We start from the raw sequence: 26,319 nt of genomic DNA, 5'->3' as shown, positions 1-26,319 counted from the left end.
TTACAGGCACTTGGACTACTTTTCTAATTATTGGAACCTCACTGTTGGGATGCCCTAATTCTAATGCATCATTAGTATCCTTTGACGATACCTCTCTCTGAACCATGCGCTGCTGAGCGACTGTCGGCTTTCCCCTTTAAAAGCTGCTCTATCTCCTTTTTAAAGGTTAGCGCCAGCAGTCTGGTTCCACCCTGGTTAAGGTGGAGCCCATCCCTTCGGAAGAGACTCCCCCTTCCCCAAAAGGTTCCCTGGAGAACTCAGGGGAAAATTTTCGCTGTTGTTTGCGATACCAAGACAGAATAGTCTTGGGTAATGCGAATTTTCTGTCTCTGTATGCCAACCAGATGCGTTGTTTGACCGCAGAATTTAAGATTTTTGCGATGGCTATACGAGGTCTGGTGTCAGAAAGTCGGCGGATCCCCAATCTGTGCGCTCTTTCGACCCGCAGCTCCCCTCTCAGGGCCGGCAGTCCAACCGCCTCCGAGAGCCTTTCCTCCAGAAAAGCGCCTAAGCCCTTTTCGTCAAGTGCTTCAGGCAGACCCAAAAAAAGTAAATTATCCCTTTGCAGTCTATTTTCAAGCTAGTCTAGCTTGTCGCAGCATTCCTTTAAAGCTGGCTCTTGAGCTCCGGCTTTGGTGGTGATTGCCGCCTCCCGATCCTCCAACCCCGCCACACGTTCCTCAAGGAGATCGATCCGAGGACCAAGGTCCGCTAACGCTGACTTTACCTCTATTAAATTTTGAGCGATTCCGGCGAGCTTGTCATCCAGCGCTGCGTCCAGGGTTTCTTTGAAGATGTCCACCGTAAGTGGCGTTCCCGTTGCCGGACCAGGTTCGCCGCCTCCCGCCATCTTAGGCTCCGCGGCCTTCCCTTTCTCTTTCCTTTTTCCCACCTCTAGCAGCCATCAGAGGTGAAGGTTTGCTCATATAATGGCCAATTGACATGAGCTGGATCGACCTATGAGATGGATTTAGTGTTTAAGAGCCGGTAACAAACGATGCCGGTAGATACTGGGGCAGGGCACCCAGAGCTGAGGGAAAACATGTCTACCTCAGCGCATCACCCCACGTGACCCCATATGCATTTCTAAAAAGCCATGTTTTCAGTCCTCTTTTGAAACTTTTTCTGTTATCTGGCATAGAAACTCTGGAAGAGAGTTTCATAGTTTAAGGCCCGCTATGGAAAACATTCTGTCTCTTATTTGTGTTAGGTGTGTGTTCCATGTTGTGGTCACCTTTAGAAGTCCTTTGTTCTGCGATCTTAGGACTCTCTGCAGGTTGTATGGTTGGAGAGTCACACCTATTAAACATGGGTTGATGCTGATATTAAAAATTAGAGTTAATACTTTATAATGAATTCTGGATTGTACAGGAAGCCAGTGCAGTGTTAATCAGAGAGGGGTTGTGGTCAAATTTCCTTGCCCTATTAAGAGTCTAGCAGAGGCAATTTGTAGTAACTGTAGTGGTTTTAGTAGTCCTGAGGGTAAGCCTAATAACAGGGAGTTGCAGTAATTATGTTTGAAAATATTAATGTCTGTAAAACAGTGAGGAAGTCTTGTATTGTTAGCAATGGTTTCAGCCAGTGTAGTATCCTGATTTAATTAGTTTGCTTATATGCTTTTTCATAGAACAGTTCTCATTAGTCTGAATTACTAGATCTCGTACTTGATTTGAGGATGTAATTTTAAATTTTCTAGGTCTAAGGTTGGCGGTTTGGTTATCATGGAATTTCTCCTTAACCAGAATTTTTTTTGTTGTTTAGAATTAGCTTCAGCTAAGATAGTTTTTGTTGTATTGCTTTCATGTAAGTTGACAGGGTGAAAGCAGTTTCTTCAAAAGATTTGTCAAATGGCATGTAGAATTGTATGTCGTCTGCATATAGGAAGAAGTTAATTCCTAGTTCCACTAGTAATCCACATAGAGGTAGCATACATATGTTCAATAGTGTAGCCAAGAGTGCTGACCCCTGACTGGGGAGGTGTCAGATAAATGATTATCTAATTTGACTTGGAATGATCTATTCTGCTAGGAAGGAAGAGAACCAATGACCTTTCCTTCTATTCTAATTTTTCTCAACTGATTGCACAGCAGGGTATCATCTACGGTGTCAAAGGCTGCTGTAAGATCAATTAGTACCAGGATGTAGGATTCATCATTGTCAAATCCCTCTAGTACAAGGTTCAGTTAAGAAAATGAGTAGGGTTTCTGTTGAGTGACCTTTTCTGAAACCGAATTGGTTTGGGTAGGAAATATGGCCTTCTAAATAGCTTTCTAATTATGATAGTACTGCTTTTTTCTAGGACTTTAGCTATGAAAGGCAAGTTGGATATTGATCGATAATTATCCCAATCATCAATTCTGCCAGTTTTATTTTTTAGGATTGGCTTAATCACAGCTTGTTTTGCTCTATCTGCAACCAATCCTTCTGATCATGAGTAGCTGATTATGGCTGTGATTGTTGGAGTTATTACATTGTGTACTGTTTTCAGGGAACTTGTGGGGATTGGGTCCAGTAGATAGAAAGCAGGTTTAACTTTTGTAATTATTTGGTTAGTTTCAAGTTTTGATCCTGTGTCGAATGTGTTCTATTTTGCTTGCCCATGCTTTTCTTCCTGTTCTATTGTTGGTAAGCTGGTGGAGAATTGTGTGTTCAACCTATTGATTTTGTCCAATAGTGATGCAGCATATTCATTGTAGGAGTTCTTTGTAAAGCTGTAGTTATTTGAGATTGCTGGGTCCCTGATTTGGTTCTGGGGCCAGTTGCCAGGCCAAAGGGCAATGCCTGGAACTGGTAATCGCGGCCCAGTACCGCAAAGCATAGGAAACACTGGTGGTCTTGACAGATTGGAGTATGAATGTAGACCTCAGAGAGGTCCTCTGAGGTTAAGAACTCTTCTGGTTTCACGATCATTATGATAGAGCAAAAAGAGTTTCCATGCAGAAGTGAATTATCTGCAGATGACAGTTGACGCTCTTGAGATCCAGGATGGGTCGGAATGAATCCTCTTTCTTGGTATGATGGAATAATGCCCCCGTATTTACTTGGGGTGTAGGTACCAGGGTTACAGCCCTCAGATTGAGGAGCCTTATCAGCATAGAATCCATTGCCGGTTTTTGTGCTGGGAGCAGCAAAGTGACGACATGAACATGTCCCGAGGGATGCTGCGAAATTTAAGAGCGTATCCTTCTTGTATGATGTCCAGTACCCATTTGTCAGATGTGATCTCGACCCACCGCTGATAGGGGGCCAACTATCCCTCTTCTATCTCCTCATCCCATGGATGGGTCAGCCAAACTTCATTGGGAAGTTCAGGTCGAACCTGAGCCCGAACCTGTTCCTTTTTTTGGTTGTCTGTTCTGAAAGGACTAAGACTTCCTGGGGTCTGAGATGTCTTAAATGACGAGTTTCTGTAGGGTCGGACGCACTGGGAGCACCTGGCCGAATGCCTCATGGGCGAGGGGCGCTGCGATCTCTTTCTTATCTTCCGCTGGTCAGAGCACTGGAGATTCACCCCACTTACAGGCTAGTTTCTCCAATTAACTTTCAAATAGGAGGGACCCCTTAAAAAGGGCGTCTTTGTGAAGTTCACCTTAGAGGTTGCATCCGCTGACCAATTTCACAACCATATCTTTCTTCTGGCTGCCCCCACTGAGGCTACTCCTCTGGCTGAAGTATGCACTAGGTCTGAGCTTGCATTCGCTAGGAAGGTCGCAGCAAGCTCGATCGCCTCTCTGGTATGTGCCCCTGAGCTATCTGCCTCTCTCTCGAGAGAAGCAAACATGAACGAGCCACCAGTGTACAACAGGAAGTGATCTGCAGTGTCATTTCTGTTGCATCAAAGGCTTGCTTAAGGATGGATTCCAACCGCCTATCAAGAGCATCCTTCAAGGCCGCCCCTCCCTCTACTGGGATAGTTGTTCACGTCGAGACGGTGCAGACCAGGGCGTCCACTTTTGGGAAATGCAGGCTTTCCTTGACTGCCGGGTCCAGAAGGTACAAGGCCTTCAAGGCTCGGCCTCTTTAAAACTTGCTTCCAGTGCATCCCAAAATCCAGGGCAATCAACTCCTGGATGACTTTCAGCATCGGGAAATAGCAAGAGGCTTTCCATGGAGACACCAGGATGGGTTTCTTCTCTGGTTCTGACATTGGGAGTTCCAGACATTGGGTCTTCAGGGTCTGGAAGACTAGGATTGACAATTCATCTCTGTGGAAAATTCAAAGCATGGTCTGGTATGGCTCCAGGCCTGGAGGGATTTCCCCATCCTCCAATGAATCCGCATCCCACTTCATCATCCATGGTATATGGGTCCCTGTCAGGGATACCTTTGGTGAGATGAGGCATGTCCCGAAGCATGCTGATAGAGCTGGGAGGGCGAGGCCTTCCCAACTGGGGATTAGCCCGGGCAGGTGCAGTAGCTGACTGCGCCTGAACAAAGGCTTGTAGGCCCTAAAAGAATTCCAACCAAGAAAGGGCCGCTGGGGTCCATTTTTAGCCCAGGAGGAACCAGGGTAGGCGCCACTGAACTGCCCTCTCCTGGGGAGGATGTAACCCCAGAATTGCTCAGGTCTGGGGTGCTACCAGATAAGGTAGTGGCTGACCCATCCTCCAACTGGGAGGGGTCGGACTTGGAAATGTTCTGAGACTCCAGCCCTCCCTGGGTCTCCTCGCAGTGCTGACCCAGGAAGGATTCCAGGTCAGACTGTGCAACCCTAATATGTAAGGCAGCACAAAGGGAGTGTCACTTGAGCTTCTCTGCTGCCGAGGCCATAATACTCTTGTGTGTTCAGCTGACTAGTGCCTCTCGTGAGCGCACAGAGCCACCTCGGTGCACGTAAATCTGAGCGGCTGGTTGTGCGTATAGTTAGGCGTGCAGTTTGTGCGTGTTAGGAGCACAAGGGGCCAGCATGCACCGCGTGTACCGACAGACAAGGGGGAAAATGGCGCCACACCAAACCACGCACAACATGGCACCACTGCGGCCAGCCACATGGAGTGCCCACCTAGCTTGAAGTGGGCCTAGGCCTATCGGAGGACAAGCTCAACCACTTGGAAAACCCCTTTTCTTGCCCTAACGGAATTAGTAACTACGTTGGTACAGCACGCTGAGCAAGGAGACAGGAGGAAAGACTTACTGAAGCCCTTTCACGTCCTGAATAGAAGAAGTTCTTTACTACTTACCTGGGCTCAGCCTTACCGGATGAGTACAGACAGGGTCTCCAGCTGCGGGGGAGAGCGCTTAGACTATCACTGCCGCACTCAGCTTCCTGTACCTGCTGCCTTTCAGCTGCTTCAGCAGCAAAGTCCATGCTGGAAAACGGCTACTGGACCAAGGCACACCTCTGAGGGATCTTGGAAATTACCTCAGGAATTCTCAGCTGGGGGAGGGACCCTTAGGTATCACCGCAGGAGAGCGGGGCTGGATCTCTCCCCCAATTTAGAGAGAAGTTTAAATTTCTTCTTCAAAATAGTACTGCAATCCCGCTAAACATTGCTGCTGGTGTGGGGATAGTGCGTCCACATCTGCTAGGAGACTGAGAGATACTGAATGGCTGAGGTCACTGCAGGGGTATATCTACGGTGACGGAAGCGTTGAAACCTGATAGTCTCCATCTGCATAACCCATTGGTCCTGAGTCCATCTGGCTACATGCTAGGAAAAATAACTTTTCTTCTTTTTTATAAAGAACATGTTGGGCACATCATGTAAAAAGAACATGTTGGGCACATCAAATTTAATAATCAGACATCAGCTGTAGATAAAGTCTCACTAAAACTACATCCCCTCTCCCAATAATTCTAAAATCATTTGGTTTTATTATGTAATGTTGCATCATTAATATATGCTATTGCCAGCGCAGAATCAGCAACTTCCAAATTGCCATTAAAAGTCCAAGCCTTTCTGGATATTTAAGATTTCTGTCTCCCGCTTGCTCATACCTTGTTACTACAGAGGCCTGATAATGAGAGGGGATGATGGGCTGGTATAGCCAAATGAGTAATTAGTAATACTATCTCTTGCTTTAGCAAGATCAAATTCAGACAAGATAAATATACTAACAAAAGATGCGACAAAGATCGGAGAAGGTCTCAACAAAGGCACAGGCAGGCATGTCTTTTTAATAGCCCCACAGGATTCTGTCATGACTTCAGCAACAGGGGTGGAGATACCAGCCTATGATCCCATTCACAAGAGAGACCAGCTTGGTACTTAGCAAATAGGCATGGAGATGAAGTTGTCTTTATTCCTACAATGACTTTTACTAATCTCAGTTCTGAAAGATATATTCAAATTCTGTCCACGCCTTATCTTTTAATACTAGACTTGATTCATAATAATCACAAATTTACCCAACAGACCTTGTACTTTAGAAATCTTGTTCTCAAAACCATTTTTACAATAATCAGAATCTAGTAGTTTCTCTATTGAAACTGAAGAACCCCTTGTCAAATTGCACTACAGAGAAAAGCTGTTGTGGCTTGTTCGCCACTGTCTATTTTCTTTATAAAAAATGTTTGGCTTGTTTTCGACTGACCCCTGTAATTCTGTAAAAGATTCTTATACGATAGTGTATGCATTTCATTTCTACTCTTATGCCAGAACCTGTCTGCTTTACAAAGCAGCTGACTATGCTCGATAAGTGCAGAGTTGAACCAATTAGCATGTTTGTTTTTAATCTCAAGACCATATTTCATGCATTGGAGCTAAATTATCATGAATTTTAATTACCTCAGTGAATCATGCACTAAATAGTTGTTCACTCATCTCATCCCAGTTATGTTCTCCAATTATCCTTGATCATTCTTTTTGAAACTGTTCAATCTTCATTAATGGGCACTTTAGGCATCTAGCCATATAGCAGCTTGAATCTTAAGATTAAAGCAACAAATTAAAGTGCATGAGGCAATGATCTGGTCAATCAGCCTCAACCTATCTTCTCATAGCCCACTGTTTATTACTAATTAGTATATCCAAAATATGCCCAGCTTTGTGTGTAGACTGTGTAATCAACTGCTTCAACTAGGCATTTGCCATGTTAGCAGCAATTGATGTGTTGATGGGGCCAGATTATCCAAATGCATATTTAAAATCCGCTACTCTAACTAATCAATAATGAATATATAAATTAATGCAAGGCAGCTACTTCTAACTGCATACACTCTGCAGAAAGTACAATACACAATGTCCATTGACATATATTAACAGTTAAAGATTCCAGAGGGGAGGAACTATCCTTTAATTGGATCAATTGCAGACAGTTTATAATAATATGCCTCCTCCGTGCTTATTTGATCGAACCCAAATGTTTATAAGTGTAGTATACTGGGCATACTGCATTTAATAACATGGAATCATGTGAATAATGCTAAATTTTGACTATACACAGCATATGTAAAGAGTGCTGTTCAGTAACAAAATATTTTCCTTACCTTGGATAGATTTAGCATGGATATATACTAGATGCAGAGTGTCATATGCACGCCCCTTAGATGTAGGAAAATTATCTGACATTTAGGTATTATTAACATTGTACTCTGATGATGTTTCTGTTTAAATGGAACAATCCCTGCATATTTCCCTCTTTCACACGACACTAAAATAATCTCCATCAGACAAATTATCAGTATACTTCCCCACGATTATAACCATTAATTCTATTCAGCCAGATCTACCACTTACTCATGTAAATATGTTTCTGCTAATGTAAATACCTTCATCTAATGTTATACGCTCCATTTCTTCTCTTCTCCCAGTTCTATTACCTTGTTATTTGTAACTGCTTCCTTCCACACCAATAGGTTATTCAATTGTTCATTGTACACCCCTGTATATGTAAACCGGCATGATATGTTTGTAACATGAATGCCGGTATATAAAAATTTTAAATAAATAAATAAATAAAATATATAAAAACCTCAATTAGCCTTTAACATGTATAATCAAATATAGCATTCTTGCTAGTCTCACAAAGTGGCTCAACAAGGGCAGGCCCTTTGGCGAGGCCTGCCTAGCGGTTCATCTTTTATGTAGGTGCCATCCCCAGAAACATGACATCACTCAGATGCACCAGCAATGTGTACAGCTCCAGCAGGAATCCAGAAACAACTGATAATTCAGCATAAAGTGCTGCAATTTAAAGTGCATCATGCAAGGAACACGGGAGGCAAGGTGAAGCACAGTTCACCTTTTTTCCTGCTGTGTCTAATTGTTTGGCATACTTTCCCACAGGATTGTAGGAAAATGTTTTAGATTTTCTAGCTTTCTTTAGTAACATAATAAATGTCAGAAAAACACCCAAGTGGTCCATCCAATCTGCCCAGCAAGAATTTTTTTTAAGGGAAATTACCACCACACTAGGCAGATTTTCCTTCAGGACTTATGTTAAAAATAGGAACTACCACTCCATGGAGGTTTACACCAGTTAACACAGATTACCCCCTTTTCTTCATTTCTGTCCTTCTCCATTAAGAATTCTCTGTTTATATCCCATGCCCTTCTGAATTCTACTACTGTTCTTGTCTTTTTTTGCCGCTTCTGCATCCACCATTCTTTCTGTGAATAAATATTTCCTTCCATCACTACTGAATCATGAGGAAGCTGAATCTCTTGTGACCTGGGGCATTGTTGGACTTTATAATTCGGGTCAATCTTCTTGTCCACTTGACATTTTGAGGAATTCCTGCTAGACTTTTTATTGAAGATCCCAAAGTCTTCTTAATTTACCTGGATAGCCATTGACTGCTTAGGTGGTTGAATGAATTTTTTGTTGCTTGTCTTCCCATTTTCAAAGTCAAAGGAGATAGCAGCTGTCATTTTCTAGATCAAAGCTGGACAGAATGTCATCTTTTTGTATCACGCTTCTTTGGTTATGGAGATAGGTCAGGTGGTAGATCAATAAAGCTTGCTAATGAATGGAAAGAGTCTCAAAAGATGAAAATGTAATCTTCTGATCTGAGATTAGTACTTGTGCTTTCTTAGAAATCTGTATCCTTTGACAATGTTTCACTATGAAGTTTCTCATCTAGTTATAACAGCAGATTTTGGTAAAGCATTAGAGGATTGAACTTGCAATTCAGATGCAAATTTCTCTGATACAGATTGTGATATAGCAAATAGAGGAATGGTTGAGAAAAGTTCAATGTAAGTATGGACAGTCCAGCCACATTCCACAGAGGCTGACTGATGCGTCACAAATGAAGTGTCTGGTTCAAAAGCAAAATTGAAGAGGACATAGAAGATTTATCTCACCAAATGTTCTGGGAACGATAGGAGAGCGATCCCATCTTGAGGGGATTGTGTGCCCATGGGCCTCGGCACGACCCCAGAACACTCCAGAGCAGTACCGAGGTAGATGAGACATGGGTGAAGACTGAAGATCTGATCTTCTACCGGATCTGCATGCTTCTGGAAGGCCAACAACGTTGTTGTTGGCCAGCAATGTTTTTTATTGAACAGGTCTCAGACCGTTCCCAGCCCTTTCAGACCTCCTGCTAGGTATCGGCAAGAAGCAGCAGGCCAGACTGAGGATGAGGGCAGACGAAAGCCTTGTGACATAGAAAACTCTAGACGAGACTAGGAGCGTGGAAGACTCCAGACAAGATGAGGAGCGTGGAAGGTTCAGACATTAGCACTGTCTCTCAGGGCGCCCTACACAGCCCACCGACACGGGTGGACCAATGGGCTGGTCACGGACCACCCTGTCCCACTGCGTGCTCTACACAAACCTGGAGAGGCTGGTCATGGACCACGCGGAGAGTGGGACAAACGCAGGAAGGGAATCCAGCCGAGACAATACTCCAATGACGAGAACAGGAACCGGCAAGATGGATTTACCCCAACAAGGTGTCATCTGGAGAAACCAAAGGAGCTGGAGGATCAAGAGGGCTCGGAACAAGCGAAGGAGGATTGAAACCTCGGAAGATCAGGAAGACTGGAACATTAGGAAGTGGAACATCAGGAAGCCTGGACTAGGACACTCAGAACATGAAACATGGAAGCCACGAAGACTCAGGAATCAAGACAGGACATGGAGCTCCAATGAAGAACAAGAAACGAAGATCTGACGGAGCGCTGGAAGACAGAAAACTCCAGGGACGAAGAACTACGGTGCAAGGCGAGGCAGGAGTGCTGGGGAGAAGCCCTTATATAGGGCTAACTAGGAAGATGCCCAGGATGATGTCATCATTGGGGCCTGGGGCATATCCGGTCGTGGGCCCTTTAAATCATAATGAGAGGTGCGGCCACATGCCTAAAGTGGCAGGCAGGAACACAGGCAGCTCTGCGGCATCTGTGCCGCGAAATAAGCAGGCTCAAGCGGCTCCCTGCCGCGAAGGTAGGTTTAAGGGCGGCCCCAGGACAAGCCCGCCGCAAAAGAGAGACAACAGCGCGGCTCTGACTCGGTCACCTGACCACATCGGGGGAAGTCCGCGGCAGGCTCCGTTTGCCGTGGAACGTGGGCAGCAGTGGTGGCTTCCAGGCCGCTTGGGAATAAGCATGTCCGCGGTTTCCTGCAGCGATGAAGGCCCGGCGTCGGTGGTGTCCGGCTGCAAACGGGGGAAGGCAGCGCAGCAAGGTGAGAGGCCTTCTCACGGGGAACTATGCGGGCAGGAATCGCAACACCAAAGAGCCATATCGGTGCCAATAACTATCTGTACTGTAGGCGGACAGAGCAGTCTGAGCGCTGTTGGCACGAGGAGCGCCTTGTAGGCATCAGCACCAACAGGTTTTCAGCTCCAATACACCTGCACTGGAGCAGAATGGTACCAATAAATAGTTGGTGTGGTGATTTTATGAGGTTGATGGAGTCAGTTGAAATCTTTTCTTTGATGCCTTATACCTCCGCATAAGAACTGGATGAATTATAGCCTCAACCTCTAGAAGACTGACCATTTACATTTTGGTACTAGTCTATTTGAGGAAGATCTTTTCTCATCTGAAGGAGATGAGAAGTGATATTTTACTTGAGTTCTCAATTATAACTTGAGTTCGAAGAAACTTTCTCCCACGTGCTCAACAGTTGGACATATTGTGCGCAGGCCTAAGACAATGCAGGCATAACTCATGTAATACTTGACTAGACATTTAATGCAGACAATGGGAACAATCTAAGTGTTTGTAGTGTTTTTTTAGCTGAACTGTATCCCTTGTCCAACATCATGAAAAAAATGAGGAGAAACTTCTACTGAAAATATATATATAAATTTATTTTTGAGGAGGCTCAAATCAAGAAAAGCAACTAAAATGAACTAAATAAACCCCTGCAAATTTTAAAAAATATGAAAAACAAAGACTGAGGAGACTCCTATGCATACTCAGAAAATATAAAATATTTAGAGTCCTAGAGAGCTATTTCCATGTTGGCACTATCTGTGACATCACCCATTGATTTGTGCAGCTTGTCCAAGAAGAATCAGGGATTTCCCCGCTCCCAGCCTTAGGCAAAGGAGGAGAAATCAAGCTTCAGTATATGGTTTGTCTCATGTCTCCTTGAGACCAAACTGAATGTTGAATTCTTCTCATTCTTTAAATGGGTGCAGTGGGAAGTTTCCCTGCTGTGTACCTCTTTTTTTGGTCTCAGTTCCAAGGATGCTGTTTCAACTCTTGATGCTGAGGGACCATCAGTGGATGGTATGGATCCTGGGTCCCTCAAATGGAGGTTGCCATTGGTCTTTGAAATCAAGCCAGAGATGTTGAGATGTCTTTGGAGCTGAACAGACTAGTCAGCATCTGAACACAAATTCCACAACCAGTGATGTTATGCTCTATGGCCAAACACCAAATTTCAATCTTTATAATGATATGTCTTGAACATCTTGTGATTGCATGATGGCACACTACTGTTTGAAGGCACAGACTTACTTCTCCGCATTACTAGGAAAACATGTGGTAAAAATGTTAAATTAAAGTTTAGGAAAAAAGGCTTATCATAGTCACTAAACAGCCTCATCAAGGAAGCAAGAAAAAAAATCTCTGGAGTTTAGTGACTGTTGAAAAAAATAAAAGGAAACCTATTAAAGCCAGAAATACTAAAGAAGTCTAAGGTGGCCCAAAAATGAAGCAAAACCATCTTGTTGAAAATTAAATGAAACTGAAGGAGTACATTAAAGGAGCCTAGTCAGGTTCAGGGACATAAAAGACCAAGATGATCCCATGTGGGAAGTTATGCATAAGACCAGAGAATATTTTAGGCTTTTCCATACTTATGGAAGCTACATGTCATCAGGTTGTAGGGATGCTCTGCAGAGATTTTATGATAAATATACCTGTAAAGGGTACATCACTTTATTATGAAGTAGCAGAGATGCAGTATAAAGTATTATTCTTAAGTATTGCAATATATTTTGCCTTAATATTGAATGTATTCTTTGCAAGACAAAAAGTAGTATGAAAGAATGTATTGAAAAAAATCCATGATATACAGAAATATACTAAAGATTAGAACCTGCATTTCATTTTAGCCCAGTATTTGCATATCATACTGATTACACTTGCAGGAATAGCCAAGGGCTGCTGAAATTCTAGAATACATGCCAAAAGTAAAAGCATGATCAAGGGTCAGCCTTAGTTTTGTTCTTTGCCTTCTGGACTCAATTTAAAAGAAATCACGACTTTCAAGAATTCACCTCATTAGCATACAAGAGAAAATTATATCGACCCATGAGAAACTACTATTTATCTGATAACTTCATTTTCTTAGGATAATCAGATGAATCCAGAACCAGTGGGTTATGCACTTCTACCAGCAGATCAAAATGGACAAAGCTGATATCATAGAATATATCCTCCTGCAATGACATCAGCCTGACAGTAATCTCTTCAAAAGCCAACTGTGGACAGACTAGCAAAAACTTGAACAGATAACTATTTCAGAAACAAGAAACACTGAGCTCAGACACAGAATATATTAACACTAGTCTAGGGACTGGACAAACCACTTACAGTACCCAGGGGAACATGTAGGAAGACCACAGCACAATTATTTGGCAGCCAAGGGCAGGAAAGCTGAATTCATCGAACTATCCTAAAGAAAAAGAAATTATCAGGTAAGTAGTAATTTCTCATTCCTTAGCGTCTAGTCAGATGAATCCAGAACTAATAGGATGTATCTAAGCTACTTCCAAATAGGGCAGGAGGCTGCCCGTAGTCTATAGTCACAAACCACATGTGCAAAAGGTCAAGTCCTCTTGGGCCTGCACATCCAAACAATACCTGGAAAAGGTGCATAAGAAGGACTACATCACAGCTTGGCAAATGTCAACAGAAGACAACAATTTAACTTCCGTCCAGGACACTGCCTGAGCCCTAGGGGATTGAGCCCTAATCTGACTAGGCAATGGCTGTTCAGCATCCACAAACACGGCTGTGGAACACATTTTTAATCCAGCGAGCTATTGTAGCCCGCAAAGCTGGCTCACCCTGTTTACTACTACCATGGAGAACAAACAGGCGAGCTGTCTTCCGAAAGGTTTAGAAACCTCCAGATACTCATGATATGTTTCTGGATATCAAGGATCACACAGGCAATATTCCTCCGCATCTCTTTCAGTATCCAGAGATGGCGGGAAATGGATTGATTCAAGTGAAAATCTGAGACCACTTTAGCAAAATGGAACGAACAGTATATGCAGCTATATCATCCCGGAGTCACTCAGAGGAACGTCTCCCAGCAAGACAAGGCCTGTAGCTCGGGAAATTTGACGCACAGAACAAATCCCCACAAGAAACACCATTTCAAGGTCAGTAACTGCAAAGAAATGGTATGCATCAATTTAAACATAGGACTCACTAAGAAATCCAAAACCATATTAAGACTCAAGGGCACCAGTACTCGCAAGGGAGGATGAAGATGTTTCACTCCTTTCAAGAAACGGCCACATCTGGATGAGGCTCACAAGGGACCACCATTCACCTGATCTGAAATAGGCAAGAGCCGCTACTTGTACCTTAAGGAATTAAGGGCCAATCCTTTATTCAATCCATCCTGCAAAAATTCCAAAATGAGTGGGATCTCAACCAAATGAGGAACACCACCTCGATCATCACATCAAGCTTCAACCCTCACGAAACCTGCACATATGCTAAGAAAGTGAAGAATTTTACTTGCTCGTACCATGGTGACAATCACAGAAGTAGAATATCAATGCTTCAGCAAGCGCGCCCTCCCAAGGGCCACACTGTAAGACAAAACAGAGTCAGATCTTTGTGAAGAACAGGTCCCTGCTTGCAACAGATTCCTGTGCGCCAGAAATCAGAGGGGGGAATCTACCAGGTGCCATTCACAGATCTGCATACCATGATCTCCTAGGCCAATCTGGTGCCACCAGAAGTACCAACCCTTTGTGACCCTCGACCCTCCAAACCATTCGGCCCAACATGAGCCATAGGGGAAAGGCATACAGCAGCTTGCCCTCCGGCCATTCCTGCATGACAGCATAGATACCAAAGGACTTTGGATCTCTCCTACGACTGAAGAATCTAAGAACCTTCTCATTGTGAGAAGTCACCACAGAAGGCCCCAGTGACAACGCCTCGTCTAACAATACCCATTTCTCCTGAGTCTAGACTCTCCCTGCTGAAAAGGTCTGCTCTCACATTGTCTTTTCCTGCAATGTGTGAGGCAGAGATCTCCTTAAGATAGACCAACTTACTTAATGGGTAGAAGTGTATCTCTTGCGAAACTTGCTGGCTTTGTTTCTCCCTGACAATTTATGTAAGCCACTGTCGCTGCAATGCCAGACACTTGGATCGCTTGACCCTGCAACTGAACTGCAAGATCGCCAACCAGCCTGCCCGGGCTTCCAGATGACTGACGTTCCGGAGAGACTTTTCTGCACTTCAGCACCCATGTGCCGTCAGTTCCTGAGCTCCCCAACCATGGAGGCTCACATCCGTCGTGAGTTCTAACCAGTCTGGTGATTTTAGGGAAACTCCCCTTTCCTAGATGATCCATTGAAATCACCACTGTAGTTGAGAGCAGACCTCCATCGGTAGATGGAGCCGAATCAAATAGTCCTAAAACTGTGGGCTCCGAGACAGCCATGAGCACTGAAAAGGATGCATATGCAACCTCGTCCATGGCACCACTTCCAGGGTTGCCGCCAAACAGAGTACCTACAGACTGGACCTACACTGTCAGGCATATAGTGTTCATCAACAGATGCACCTGCACCATCAACTTCTGAATACAATCTTCTGGCAGGAAAGCCTGCCCTGTTTCGTACAGAACTGAACACAGGGATACTCTAGCAACCGAGAAAGCTGAAGATTGCTCTTGGCCAGGTTCACCACCCAGCCGAGCTCCTGCAATAGGGAAATCACCTTGCAGGACATTAGGAGGCTACCTCCAGAGCCTTGGCTTGAATCAGCTAGTTGCCCAAAATACAGGGTGTACCAAGATCCCATTCTCTCTCAACTCTGCCGCCACTACCCACCATAATCTGGGAAAAGGTTCTGGTATAGTGGCCAGACTAAAAGGCAGCACCTGAAACTGATAATGGTGTCCCAAATATGCAAATTGCTGGTGCGCTAACCGGATGGGAATATGCAGGTACGCCTCACAGGTCCAAGGTGGTCAGAAATTCCCCTGACTGCACAGCCATTATGTTTCCATGCAAATATGAGTTACCCGCAAATGATGGTTGACCCCTTTGAGGTGCAGGATGGTATGAAAGGAGCTCTTCTTGGGCACAACGAAATAAACGGAATATTGACCTGTATTTTCTTTGAGACATGGGCACTGGAACCAGAGCCCTTAGACTGAGGAGCCTTGACAAAGGAGTGAGGAGTGGCAGGGAGACACCATGAACACATCCAGAGGAACAATGCGAAGCCCCAGCGCGTAAGCCCTCTCGTTATCACCTCCAGCACCCACTGATCTGATGTGATTTTGACCCATCTCTGATAAAAGAGAGAGGCACCCCCTCCCCAATTTCCTGTTCTTGGGGGTGGGTTGGCAAACCTTCATTGCAAGACTCGGGAGGTTCTACTAACCAAGTCCATGCTCCGTCTGGGCCGTTTAGGACTAAAGGACTGAGACCAACTGAAAGGTTGCTCCCTCTGTAGGATCGAAAACGCTTGGATCCCCTGGCACGACCTTTGTGGGAAAATATTTTAAGGCGCTATTTAGCTTACGTGAAGAACTTTGTACCATGATAGAAATTAGTGGAGCAAAGAATCAATGATATTATTACCGTAATTATTTGACATAAGGCCTATAAGTTCTAAGAATAAACATGCCATTAAAAAGCATTTACTCAGGAGGCTAATGGTGCAGATATCGGAGGAAAACAGGACAATAGCAACTTAGCCACACCTGTTTGCTGATGTGATAAGGGCAGACAGTTGGGGGCCTCAGTTACATATGGGGAGTAGCCCAGAGAAGAAACTAGAGCAAAAGTCATAAGAATTAGCTTAAAAAGACATGAAACTGAAATCAGAGAGAGAATAGATCAGAGGAAAAGCTTTTGGACATTACAATGATTAATGAAGAGCCTGATAACTGTTCCTGTCTTTACAAAGGAATATCAGATTCACATTGTAAACTGAGGGGAAGTATCTTTGTGTACATTCTTTAGTGCAAACTCCAATCTTGTATGCTTTCATTGCTTATTCTCAGACTTATAAGTAAACTTCTATACTTGTAAATAAGTGTGTTGTGCATTCTGTGACAAACTACCAGTCAGCCACCTTTTACATTTGGCACTCACAACAGGATTGTGTGTCATAGAATTACATTTTTGCTTGTTGATTTTAAGTAATCATGTTTAAGAAAAACAAGACTATTAATCATACACGGTTGATTCCAGGCTGGTTCCCGGATCAACCATGGTTTTGTGTAGCAGAGCAACTTGCTTGGTTAAATACGACTTGTGATCAATGGGAAAAGGAGTTGGTCAAGAAATAGGGACTCTTAGAGGTCAAGGGTCCACAATTTTAGAAAGAATACGGTTGGAAAAGTTAGATGTGAATGGAGCACGTGTTTTGCTGATTACTGCTACAAATTAAATGTTCAGCAACCTAATGAGAATGGGAAGTTGGCAGGAACAGACTGCCTTTTTGGAAAAACAGAATCAGGATTGTGAGGCACAGCTCTTAGCTCTAACTACCCTTGAATCTGCACAGTCAGAGTAGGACCTTGCTTTAAAACAAGCAGCTCTGGCTGTCCAGGATTCAGTAGCTTGTTGTGCTCAAATTTTAAAACAGCATATGCAGCAGGGTCTTCAAATGTCTACATCTAAAGTGGCTGCCATTATTAGGGGAGATGCCCCGGCTGCAGACCCCGATATCTGGAAGGCCATGATAGTGACTATGAGGAAGAAGAGACAAGTGAGTTATGGCACTACTCTACAATGAGACTATGCCTGCTTGTCTATTAAACTATAGTCCTATACGCACCGCCGGTCAAAACCACATTAAGAAAATGCGCTATTTCCACAGCTGGGCCCACCCTATGGAACTCCCTACCCCCGGAGCTCCGCCAAGAACCCTGTCTTCAAACATTCAAGAAACACCTCAAAACATGGCTTTTCAGACAAGCCTTCCCGGAGTGTCACGATCACTTGGACACTGGTCAAAGGACTTAACTGGACATCAGGAAGACATCTTATCATCCTCAAACACCTTTGAATGTTCATCTTAACATGAGTTAATGCCATCTATCCTTCCTCCACCCACTACTCCCCGTCATCCTTAGACGTCTTATTTATGCAACACCTCTTACCACTGCTTTGCTGCTCTATTTATATTCGCTATTTTTTTCTTATCAATATTTGCTATTTGTTTGTTTCTTTAAAGACCTATTTATATTTGCTATTTGTTTGGTTTTTTTTCAAGACTATTCTACTTTCAATGTTATTCGTTATCTGACGACTTGTTTCAATGTAACGCCTTAGCCGTGATTGTTCAGTTACTATGGAAACCGATATGATTTAATATTTTTTGTCAAGAATGTCGGTATATAAAAATTCTAAATAAATAAATAAATAAACAAACTGTCACAAGATGAGAGATTGCAAGAGGGGGAGGAAGATGGAGAAGAAAATGAAGTTCCCAGAACAAGTGCAGATACCACTACAGGGAAAAAGGGATCCCTGCTTCAGAGTAGGCAGATCATTGCTACAATTTATACTCCCAATTAGTGCAATTGGCAGATAATATTTTGCCAAAAAGAAAAGGAGAATTTGGGGAATTGGCTAGTGCATGTCAGAATAGGGTGCTGAGTCAGTACAGCTCTCAGATTATGAGCCCTATCTGCCAAGAACGCTTTGTACATGATCGTGCATGCTACATACTTGCCACTTTACCTGCTGAAACAGAAATACTGTGTCTCAATCTAATTGGGGCAGTCCTTCGGGAGAAAAAGAAATCCCAGTGACTGGCCAGAACTTCATAAGGCAGAAAAATGGAATACACAAAATGAGGGTGCCAGTCTACTATGTAATGTTGAGATTACTTACCTGATAATCTCCTTTTCCTTAGTGTAGACAGATGGACTCAGAACAAGTGGGTATAGTATGCTCGTGCTAGCAGTTGGAGACGGATCTGACGTCAGCACGGGTACATATACCCCCACAGGAAGTGAAGCAACTCAGTAATCTTCCTTGCAAAAGCTGTTATGGATATATGTGCACTGACCGATCGATGAATTAGTGAAACAGGATTCCCCTGACCGATTGATAGTAGCTGGAGACCGCCAGCGTTCCCAACCGGAAGATGTCGACACCTGGTAGAGTGGACGCACGCATGTAAGAAGTGATAAGGCTTACCTTGAATCGGTGAAACCCCTGTATACCGGCAGCCGGGCGGGATGCTGAGACCATCTGTCTACACTAAGGAAAAGAAGATTATCAGGTAAGTAATCTCAACATTTCCTAGCGTGTAGCCAGATGGACTCAGAACAAGCGGGAGACTGCCTGAGGACCGCGTAGGACTGCCCTCGCAAATGCTGTGTCCTCCCTGGCCTGGACATCCAGACGGTAAAATCTGGAAAAGGTATGGAGGGAGGACCATGTCGCCGCCTTACATATCTCCGCGGGTGACAGCATCCTAGATTCTGCCCAAGAGGCCGCCTGCGCTCTGGTAGAATGAGCCTTGACCTGCAGAGGCGGTGATTTCCCGGCCTCTACGTAGGCCGCTCTGATAACTTCTTTGATCCAGCGGGCGATGGTGGGCCATGAGGCCGCTTCTCCTTGTTTCTTCCCGCTGTGAAGGACGAACAGATGGTCTGTCTTCCGTACCGCTTCTGTCATTTCCAGGTATCTGGGCAGCAATCTGCCGATGTCGAGATGGCGTAGCAAACGCCCTTCTTCTGATTTCTTCAAACCCGCCATGGTTGGCAAGGATATGGTTTGGTTGAGGTGAAATTGTGAGACTAATTTAGGTAGAAAGGAGGGAACCGTGCGAAGATGGATAGCCTCAGGAGTGATTCTGAGAAAGGGATCACGGCAGGACAGCGCTTGTAGCTCTGAGATGCGGCGTGCCGAACACACTGCCAGCAGGAACACCATCTTCAAAGTTAGCGAATGAAGAGACAGGCCCCGAAGGGGTCTGAAGGTGGATCCCGCGAGGAAATCCAAAACAAGGTTGAGGTTCCACAGGGGCACTGGCCACTTCAGTAGCGGACGAATGTGCTTGACTCCTTTCAGGAAGCGAAAAACATCTGGGTGCGTAGCAATGGTCTTGCCATCCCTCCTGGGACCGTAGCAAGACAGCGCAGCCACCTGAACCTTGATGGAGCTTAGGGAGAGACCCTTCTGAAGCCCATCCTGCAGGAAATCCAGAACAATAGGGATAGTATTCGCATGTGGACTGGTGCCATGAGTGTCGCACCAGGCTTCAAATACTCTCCAGATCCTTATGTAGGTGAGGGATGTGGAAAACTTGCGCACTCGGAGGAGTGTATCTATCACCGGCTCCGAGTAACCTCTTTTCTTCAGTCTAACCCTCTCAATGGCCAGACCGTAAGAGAGAATTGAGCTGGATCCTCGTGGAGGATGGGACCTTGACGCAGCAGGTCCCTGAGCGGAGGCAGGGGAAGAGGCTCCCCTGTCAGTAGTCTTCTCATGTCCGCGTACCAGGGTCTTCTTGGCCAGTCTGGTGCCACTAGAAGAACTAGGCCCCTGTGCCTCTGAATCTTGTGTATAAGGGCGCCCAGCAGGGGCCACAGAGGAAAGGTGTATAGCAGGGTCCCTGGAGGCCATGGCTGAACCAGGGCGTCGATCCCGTGAGAGAACGGATCTCGCTTGCGGCTGAAGTATCTGGGTACTTGAGCATTGGACCTGTCCGCTAGTAGGTCCATGTCCGGAGTCCCCCACTGTTCCACGATCATCTGGAAGGCTGTGGGGGACAGCTGCCATTCTCCCGGATTTAGGCTTTCCCGGCTGAGGAAGTCTGCTGCGGTGTTGTCCCTTCCGGCAATGTGGACGGCGGAGATGTCCTGGAGATTCGCCTCTGCCCAAGCCATCAGTGGGGCTATCTCTAGGGACACCAGTTGGCTTCTGGTTCCGCCCTGTCGGTTGATGTTTGCCACCGTGGTGGCGTTGTCGGACATCACTCTGACTGCTCTGTTCCGCAGTCTGGGAGCAAATTGCAGGCAGGCTAACTGGACTGCCCGTGCCTCTAGACGGTTGATGTTCCACCAGACTCTTCTCTGCTCCCACCGCCCCTGGGCGGTGAGCTCTTCGCAGTGTGCTCCGAATCCGCTCAGGCTGGCATCTGTGGTGAGCAGAGTCCATGTGGGGGAGGACATCTTCGACCCCTTGCTCATGTGGTCGGACTGCAACCACCACCGTAGCTGGGTCCGCACTCTGGCTGGTAGAGGTAGATGCACGGAGTAATTCCGGAAGCGTGGGCTCCATCGAGAGAGAAGGGAGCGTTGTAGTGGTCTCATATGGGCCCGCGCCCAGGGTACCACTTCCAGGGTGGATGCCATGAGACCAAGAACCTGCAGATAATCCCAAGCTATGGGCCGGCTGGCTCCCATCAAGGACCGTAGACGCGTCTGGAGTTTTAATCTTCTCTTGGTGGTGAGACTGACTTTGTCTGCCTGGGTGTCAAACTGGACTCCCAGGTATTCCAGTGATTGGGAAGGCTGTAGGCAACTCTTACTCAGGTTGACTACCCATCCCAGGCTTTCCAGAAGGGCGATCACTCTGTTGGTTGCCCGATGGCTCTCCTCTCGGGATTTCGCCCTGATCAGCCAATCGTCTAGGTAGGGATGGACAAGGATTCGTTCCCGTCTGAGCGCCGCTGCTACCACCACAATCACCTTGGTGAAGGTCCGTGGCGCCATGGCTAACCCGAAGGGCAAAGCCCGGAATTGGAAGTGTCGTCCCAGAACCTTGAAGCGTAGGTAACGCTGATGATCCTGATGGATCGGGATATGCAGGTAGGCCTCTGACAAGTCTAAGGCCGTGAGGAACTCCCCTGGCTGTACTGCGGTCTTGACTGAGTGCAGAGTTTCCATGCCAAACCTCGGGACCCTTAAGTATCGGTTGACTGACTTGAGGTCTAATACGGGCCGGAAAGTGCCCTCTTTCTTGGGCACCATGAAATAAATGGAATAGTGCCCAGAATCCATTTCCCATGCAGGTACTGGGATTATGGCTTTCAAGGACAGGAGCCTCGCCAGGGTAACTTCTAATGCCGCCTTCTTGTGGATTGGACATGGAGACTCCACAAACCTGTCCGGAGGGGTGTGATGGAAGTCCAGATAATAGCCCTCTCGGATGATGGCGAGGACCCACTGGTCCGACGTAATCTCGACCCATCTGGGGTAGAAGAGGGTTAACCTGCCCCCTATGGCTCCGTCCCCCGGATGGATCGGCTGATTCCTCATTGTGAGGCGCGGGCCAGGACCTGAACCCGAGCGGCTCCCCTCTTGCGCTGCTTGGTCCGAAAGGCCTGGTTCCTGGCCTGAGGACGAGGTGCCTGGTAGCGACTCCTATAGGGAGTGAAGAGTTGGGAGCTTCTACCTCTGGAGGGCCTCGGAAAAGATGCGCTGGTTCCTCTTGGACCTGTCTTCGGCAGTCGAGGTACTGGAGAGGCACCCATGTGCTGGCCAGTTTATCTAGGTCGCTGCCGAACAGGAGAGAACCCTTGAACAGCATTCTAGTGAGACGTGTCTTAGAAGGAGCATCGGCTGACCAATTCCGAATCCAGAACTGCCTCCTGGCTGCTACTGAGGATGAGACCCCCTTGGCTGTTGTACGGACTAGGTCGGAGGCGGCATCCGAAAGGAACGAGAGAGCTGACTCCATGTCCGCTGCCGGAGCATTGTTCCGGACCTGTGACAAACAGGAACGCGTCACCACTGTGCAGCAGGTTGCAATTCGTAAAGACAGAGCTGCCACACTCAAAGGTTTGTTTCAGGATGGCGTCCAGGCGTCTCATGAGCCTCCTTGAGGGCTGCCCCCCCCCCTCCACTGGAATGGTAGTGCGCCTGACCACAGCGCTAACCAAGGCGTCCACCTTAGGGCACGCCAGCATCTCCTGGATTGCGGGGTCCAGGGGGTACATGCCAGACAGGGCCCGACCCCCTTTGACGAGGCCTCCGGCGCATTCCACTCCAAATCTATCAGCTGTTGCGCCGCTTGCAGGAAGGGGAAATGGCTGGCTGTGGACGAAGACCCTCCAGCAGGGGGTTCTGCGTAGATGCCTCCATGGTGCTGGGCCTGGAATAGCCAAATCAGTCAGGCACTGAGAGACCAGGTCGTAGAGATCTTCCTTGGGAAAGAACCGCCTCATAGTTAGATATGGCTCTATCCCCGGGGGAAGGTCCCCCTCCTCGGGGGGTTCGGACTCGTCCTCCGAGACATCAGGGTCCGCATGAGCCGGACTGCCCGGAGGCTGGTGCCCGCGATAAGGGCGAGAAGGTCCGGGGGCAGGATCAGCCGGAGCAGCAGCAGGTCCAGGACGGGAAGCCGACTGCAACTGTGCAAAGGCGTGGATCCCCTTAATAAGTCCACCCAGGAAATGGAAGCGGTCTCCAGCCGTCGGGGTACCAGGTCCCCCGGGATTCCTGGCTGTTAGAGACGGCCCACTAGATCCGGGGTGGCTCCTGGGGAACTATCGGTAAACATCGGTTGAGACTGGTCCTGGCCCGAGGCTCCCACGGCCTCCTCACATTGGGCACAAAAGGAGTCTGGCTCCTCGCTCTGCGTGGCTCTAAGCTGGCATGCTGAGCACAAGTCAAGAGCTTTCACGCCGGAATCAGGAGGTGCCGCCTCCAGAGACGCCGGGGCGTTTAAGTGTTCCATGGCGCCGGCGCTTATGCTGTCAGCAATATGCGCTCAAGAATAATATGAGCCCAAGAACAATATGCGCTCAATAATATGCGTTCAGCAGTATGTGCTCAATAATAAACAGTATGCGCTCAATAATATGCGTTCAGCAATATGCGCTGAACAATATGCGTACAGTAATATGCGCTCAATAATATACGCTTAGCAATATATATGCTGCGTTGTGCGCCTATCCACAGGCGCCTATCCGTGTGCGCCTATCTGTGGGCGCTCAATACCTGAACCAGGCAGACAAAATGGCGACCTCCACGGCGTGCCGCTTGCAGGCAACGCCGCCGATCCTCGTACCTCGGAGACCAAAAATTAAGAGATGTACGCCTTACCTGATCCTCGGCACTTCCCGGCTGTAACCCGGGCGGTCTCTGGCTGCGGGGGGAGAGGGGAAATACCTTCACCGCCTCTAAGCCGCCGAACTCGTCTCGCTCGGGGCTAAGTCCACGCCGGGACAGAGGCGCCTCTCAGCCAGGCCCGAGCCCTTCTCGCTCGGGGGCTAGATCCCTGCCGCGATTCGGCCACCGGACCGCGGCCTAAAACCTCCGAGGGACCACGGAAATCACCTTGGGGAAACTTGACTGGGGGAGGGACCCGAGGGTATCACCGCAGGAGTGCGGGGCTCGTCGTCTGAGAAATTTGGGAAGTAGAAAGTAGTATTGGAAAACACGCTCAGCGAGCGTGCAGGCTCTCCAAACTGCTTTGGAGACGGAAATTACTGAGTTGCTTCACTTCCTGTGGGGGTATATGTACCCGTGCTGACGTCAGATCAGTCTCCAACTGCTAGCACGAGCACACTATACCCACTTGTTCTGAGTCCATCTGGCTACACGCTAGGAAAATTGGGGTTACAATTAGCTATCCAAAAAGATTTCCTCTTGATGATTATAAAAAAGTGCATATTATTGCCAGGGATTTGCGCCCATTTGTACAACTGCTGGGTCATCATGGCTTGGATTGGCCCTCTCTCGTTAGGGAAGTGACACATGAAGAAAACCTTAACATGATTAAAACAATTAATTTCTAAACTGGAAGATCTATATGGTTTGGGTTTAGATGAAACTAGTGGAGACAGTCATGAAAAGAGAGCCCCGTGAGGGTTTATTTCCCCATGGAGATAGGAGATTCACATGGACAGGCTCCTCCACCTCTCTACTCAGTGCAGGATTGTTCACATAAGCCGTATTTGCAGCACTTTAGGAGTCAGGTTTGGCTCACCTTAATTCGAATGGGTATCTCAAGAGCTGATATTGATGGTTTGACTATAGAAAAATTGCTATATATGCTGCTGGAGCAGCAAGAGTCTATAAGCTCTGGAGGTCCTTCAGCCCACCAGCTCCCAGATACCACAAACCTCCGGTAGGATAGTGGCTGAGCCTCTGTTGTCACATTAAAATACATTACCCCTCTGAATGATCAAAGACCTCATATGAATGTTACCATCTCATGGAAAGGGGGTAATAGGCTATAGATTAATACTCTGGTGGACACATGGGTGGAGGCCATCATTATAAGGAGTAACCCACATAGATTCAGGGGCCAACCAGTAAAGCTGGAAGGATATGGAGGTTCCATTACAACAGGTGTGCAGGTCCTAGTGCACATAAATACAGAGGATGTTCAATGACTATCTTCCTATTATCATTGCTCCCCAGAAAGATTGCATATTAGACACTGACTTTATTAAAAAACTTAAATGGGAAGTTAAACAAGGATGGATATTTATCTTCCCAAAACACACCTTGATGTTTGCTGTTTGTGTTGGTTATTTTCCTGAGTGTGTGTATCTTCCCAAACCTAAGAGACTGGTTTTAAACTGGTCAAAATGAACAAACTGCCCACCCGCAGTTTTGCAGACAACTATTGATGATTTAAGGGAAGCAAGACTAGAGACACTAGTGAAATCTCCTTTTAATAGTCCAGTGTTAAAACCAGATGGGCTTGGCACCTTACAGTGGATTACAGTTGCTGTCCCATCTATAAGCTAACCAATATGCCATCCAAGAACATAATGCTACCTGGTATGCTATGGCAGATATTAGCAATGTATTTTTTAGTATTCCTATTGTCCCTTCTAATGACATCATTAAGCTGGTATTTACATCAGTTCCAGGGATTCCCAGAAATCAAAATGATTTGGAACAAAACGCTGGGTCGCCATCTTTAGAAACATCTTGTGAGTACCCTGGTAGCGCTGTTGATCTAGGAAAACATAATTGGTCGGTGTAACATGTATATTGTGCTTGAATATCTACTTACAAGTTTCGTTTGATGCAGGAACATTACCCTTGAAAAAGGACTAGCAAAAAGCACCAGCAATCCGAAACACGGACCCGTGTCGGGTTACCAATCCTAGTCAGGAGATGAAGGACAGTCATGAATTTGTTGAAAGACTGAGATTATTAAGTTAAGTACTTTTCACATTTTAATAGCATATAAAATCTTCAAAAAAAAAGAATTTTGTGGGACTTTCCATTTGAATGACCTATGATTAAGCATAAGGCAGAGTTTAAAAAGTACAAGCTAATACGATGATGCCTAGTATGATGGTCATGTGATAGCATTGTGGAGTGAGCGTCTAAATCTATTTATTATATATAGATGAATGTTGGTATAGTCACCCTGGTTAATTACGTTGACCAACAAATCTAATCACACAACGGTTTAATCTCACCTACTGATTCTAACAGTAGTTGACACTTATTGCACAGAGGTGGATAAAATTTCAAAACGATGTGGACCAACGTATACAGTTATTCCCGAACAGCAGATCACAGCGGCACTTCAAAGGGTGTTATTATTGGATGATACAGGTACTGCAACTGAAGGACAGACATGGGATCAACTACAAAATCTGCAGAAAAGATTGTTAAGGTCCGAATTACATTCGGCGACTTTGTTGCACTACATTAAGTCTGAACGAATACCTCGGGGGCTGAGGATAAATCTGGAGCCTTCTATTTATCTTGATAACGAAGACTTTGTTCAGAAATGGATTGCCATTCTGAACAAATGTTCCCTGGATTTAC

The 26,319-nt window shown here is 46.1% G+C and overlaps 1 protein-coding gene across 3 annotated transcripts in view; it reads right to left on the bottom strand.

Annotated features, from left to right (window-relative positions):
• The window catches only part of CMAS (cytidine monophosphate N-acetylneuraminic acid synthetase), a 312,311-nt gene that overhangs the window by 88,957 nt on the left and 197,035 nt on the right, over positions 1–26,319 (bottom strand). Inside the window, exon 8 of one of the 3 annotated variants that reach the window (XM_029600157.1) lies at positions 25,550–25,642. The exons of the other annotated variants lie outside the window; for them this stretch is intronic. Within the exon in view, the coding sequence (XP_029456017.1) occupies positions 25,590–25,642 (53 nt within the window). The 3' untranslated portion in view covers positions 25,550–25,589. The remainder of the gene's footprint in view (positions 1–25,549; positions 25,643–26,319) is intronic. 3 annotated transcript variants of the gene reach the window in all.

This window comes from Rhinatrema bivittatum, chromosome 4 (genome assembly GCF_901001135.1).
Source record: "Rhinatrema bivittatum chromosome 4, aRhiBiv1.1, whole genome shotgun sequence".
NCBI classification, from domain to species: domain Eukaryota; kingdom Metazoa; phylum Chordata; class Amphibia; order Gymnophiona; family Rhinatrematidae; genus Rhinatrema; species Rhinatrema bivittatum.
Note: the sequence above shows the minus strand (reverse complement) of the source record. Positions and strands in the feature narration are given on the sequence as shown.